The 3,248-nt window shown below is 58.5% G+C and overlaps 1 protein-coding gene across 1 annotated transcript; it reads left to right on the plus strand.

Annotated features, from left to right (window-relative positions):
- Window positions 1-2,421: 2,421 nt before the first annotated feature.
- Window positions 2,422-3,246, plus strand: LDBPK_190690 (kinesin, putative; the record flags this gene model as incomplete). The annotated part of the gene is made up of 1 exon (XM_003860199.1): window positions 2,422-3,246. A coding segment is annotated over one exon (825 nt), but the record flags the coding sequence as incomplete, so codon positions are not given.
- Window positions 3,247-3,248: the final 2 nt, after the last annotated feature.

Here is a 3,248-nt window from a genome sequence, read left to right on the forward strand (position 1 = left end):
GTGCATGGGGCTGCCTTGGTGCGACCTGCGACAGCGAGCACGTTTGCGCCATCCACATGCCCGGCAACGTGCCAGCGCAACTCGAACGCATCCCACCCGCCCACCCCACTCTCACTGCCCACCGGTGTGCAGCCTGCGAGGCGGGGGCGGGCGGAGTTGGAGACAGAGGCCGCGCTCAGGTCACTGAGTCGGTGCATTGCCGTGACGCGTGTGTCTAGCGCTGCTTGGCAGCGTGCGATAGGGCCCGTGACAGGCCTACAGTAGAGCTGACCTCGTCTTGTGCGGCGGAGAATGGGGAACTTGGAACGAAGAAGAGCAAAAACGTCGGTTTTCCGCTTCTGTGCCTTGGCAGTGATGTGTGCGTCCGTGTGTCCATCGTCCTCCGCTTGTGTGTCCGTGTGTTCTTTTTGGTTTCTTGATACCCCACTCCTCCCCCTTCTCTCTCTTTTGTTGGGTGGGCGGCAATCACATCAATATCGCTGAAGTCCATACCCATTTCTTGAGGCGGAGGACCCCACCTCCGCCCCCTCCTCCTCCTCCTCCTCGCTGCCGTTCGTGCATGCGTACGCGGCCGACATCGCACGCTCTATTGTAACATCTGCCATGGCCAACCGCCACAGAACAGAAAAGTCCGACAAGGCGCATCCCCCCCCCCCACACACACAAACCGCAGTCATCCGCGGCCCTGTCTCTCTCTATAAGGAAGGCGATCAAGGGAATTCGCCTTCATCGCGTACGCGTGTGTATGCGGGCTTCTCACCCATTTCTGCCGGGGCAGCCTCTCCCCTTGGAGAGCTCGTGACCGCATTCCTCGTTGTTTTTGCGCCAACGACGCCAAGGTGTCTGTGGGTGTTCCACCAGTCACCGACGGAGCACGAATGTAGAACACAAGGCGTCTCACAGAAGGTGGTTTATACCACCTTCAGCATCACGGGCGTCTCATGCTCTCCCTCCCCCTCCCCTTCCTTGCCTTCAGGCAAAGATGACATCACCCACGGGCAAATGCCTGATCTGTTCCATCCACTCTTCCGGTTGCCTTCACACCCCCACCTCGCCCCTCCTGGCTGACCTCACCAACGCCTCCGATTTTTTTGTATGTATTGTTCTTCCTCTCTATCCTTGTCTCTACGGCCCATCACCGTGGCGGTGACTTCACGTACACACACACGCGTAAACGCGTACACCCGCGCGCGCGCAACTGTACAGCAACGAAAACGGAGCGCATCGTCCAGCAAGAACGGAAAGGGAACGTTTTGAAAAACAGCTGTTTAGAAGGCGTCCGGTTCATAGAAGGATACACGCGAGGAGCTGCAGCATACACAGGCATACAGACACACGCGCTTGATCAAACTCCTGCCCTGCGGTTCTTTTTCGTTTGCGTTTCTGTACGTGTGGCCGCACGTACTCGGCCTCCCTCTCTCTTCCTCTGTGTCGGTGTGGGTGTTCTGGGTGTGCTTCTCTGTCACTAAAGGACTCTTAGCGCGGGGCTGTGTCTGGGACGGCTTCCTCTGTAGCGGCTTTCAGTGGACTAGTGACCTCCTCCCCCTCCACCATCTTTTTTTTTTGCGTTGTTGTATTCGCTTGCTCGTGTCGTGACGAATCACTCGCTGCTGGCGTCTCCATTGTGGACTTTCGTTTCCTTCCTTTCAAACACCTCTATGACTTTTTGGTGTGGCCCTTGTCACCGTTTTTTCTTTCTTCGTGGTTTGTTGTCGTGCGCACGCGCTCTGTGAGCGTCTCTCTGTCTCTCCCCCTCTCTCTCTTCACATATAAGCATACCTACATACACACAGCCGTATAATAGCTATCTATATCTATCCTTACCTCATCAGGTATCAGTCAGCCGCGGTAGAAGCAGATCACCTCCTCGGTGCTCTGCGTGTCTCTCTTCTTGTTCTTTGATCCCGCCGCGGTTTCCACTCTTTTCGCCGTCGGGCCTTTTTTTTTGAGATTTCATTCGTGTCCAGCGTCGCACGCGGCGGCCTCTCTCCCTCTCCCACCCCCTCCTCGCCGTCTCACACTACCGATCTTTCTCGTAGAACGTCGGGTGTGCCGTCCCTTGTGGGCACGCCTTTTCTGTTTTTGACCAAAGAGACACCCACGTGTCCACCAACGAACCCCTCTGCGCACAGAACGCCTGATCGCTGTCGTCGGCCTCTTTCACTTTTCCATTGCTCCCCCCCCCCGGCTGTCACTATAAGGGCACACATACGTGCACGCGCATATGTGCATGTGTGTGTATGCGTGTGGTCACGTTCGCCTCTCCGTGAAATCAGGCTTCGTTGCCACTTGCTTTTAGCTAGAACATCGAGGCTATCAGAGCCGCTACCCACATATACATCCATCACCACAGTCCCCAAGGAAGTCACATCTATAGAGCGTAGCCTTAGACCCCCTTCCTTCCTTTTCGCGAAGAAAAAAATGCTCGCGCCCACTTCTGCTCGTAGCACGTCGCGGCGCGCCAGCTTCGCTGAGCCGCTGTCGGGCCGCCGCACGAGCTCGTCGGCGCGCAGTGCCCGCCCCATCCTGGTCTCGGTCCCCCGCAGCCAACGGAGTGATTCGATTAGTGCCACGCCAACGCGCTACCGCAGCGAGGCGTCGATCAGTGCCCGCCAGATGCGCAGTGAGTTTTATGAGTCCCCTGCAACCACGAAGGCAAACGCCATGAAGGTGTACATCCGTGTCCGCCCCTTCAGTGAGCGTGAAATCGCACAAAAGGTGGCGCCGCACAGCACCGTGCGCATCGACGCCGAGAACCCGAGCGTTATCACAATCCTCGAGCCGGCGCGCGCTTTTCGCCCACTGTCCACCCACATCTTCAACCGCTGCTTCTGGTCCGTCTTTGAGAACGCTAAGGACGGCACGGAGAGCGATCAGTCGGACATACGCAACGGCGTCGACACCTTCCTCAACGGTGGCATGAACTCCGCTCGCCGCTCTCGCGCGCAGTCGCTGGTAACGGGGCAGCCGGTGGTGAATTCCGTCCGACGCGGCACCGGCGCAGGGCTGGAGCCCGAAGGAATGGAAACCGTTGGCGAGGCCGCGGCCTACGACGGCGCCGGCTCCGCGCCAGTGATGGTTGACGCCAATGTGAGCCACCCTCCGTACGCGGGGCAGGACCAAGTGTACATGCACGTCGGCAAGCCCATCGTGGGCAACACCCTCGACGGATACAACGGGTGCGTGTTCGCCTACGGGCAGACGGGCAGCGGCAAGACCTTCACGATGCTCGGCTACGCGCCGAGCAC

Source organism: Leishmania donovani, chromosome 19 (assembly GCF_000227135.1).
Source record: "Leishmania donovani BPK282A1 complete genome, chromosome 19".
NCBI classification, from domain to species: Eukaryota; Euglenozoa; class Kinetoplastea; order Trypanosomatida; family Trypanosomatidae; genus Leishmania; species Leishmania donovani.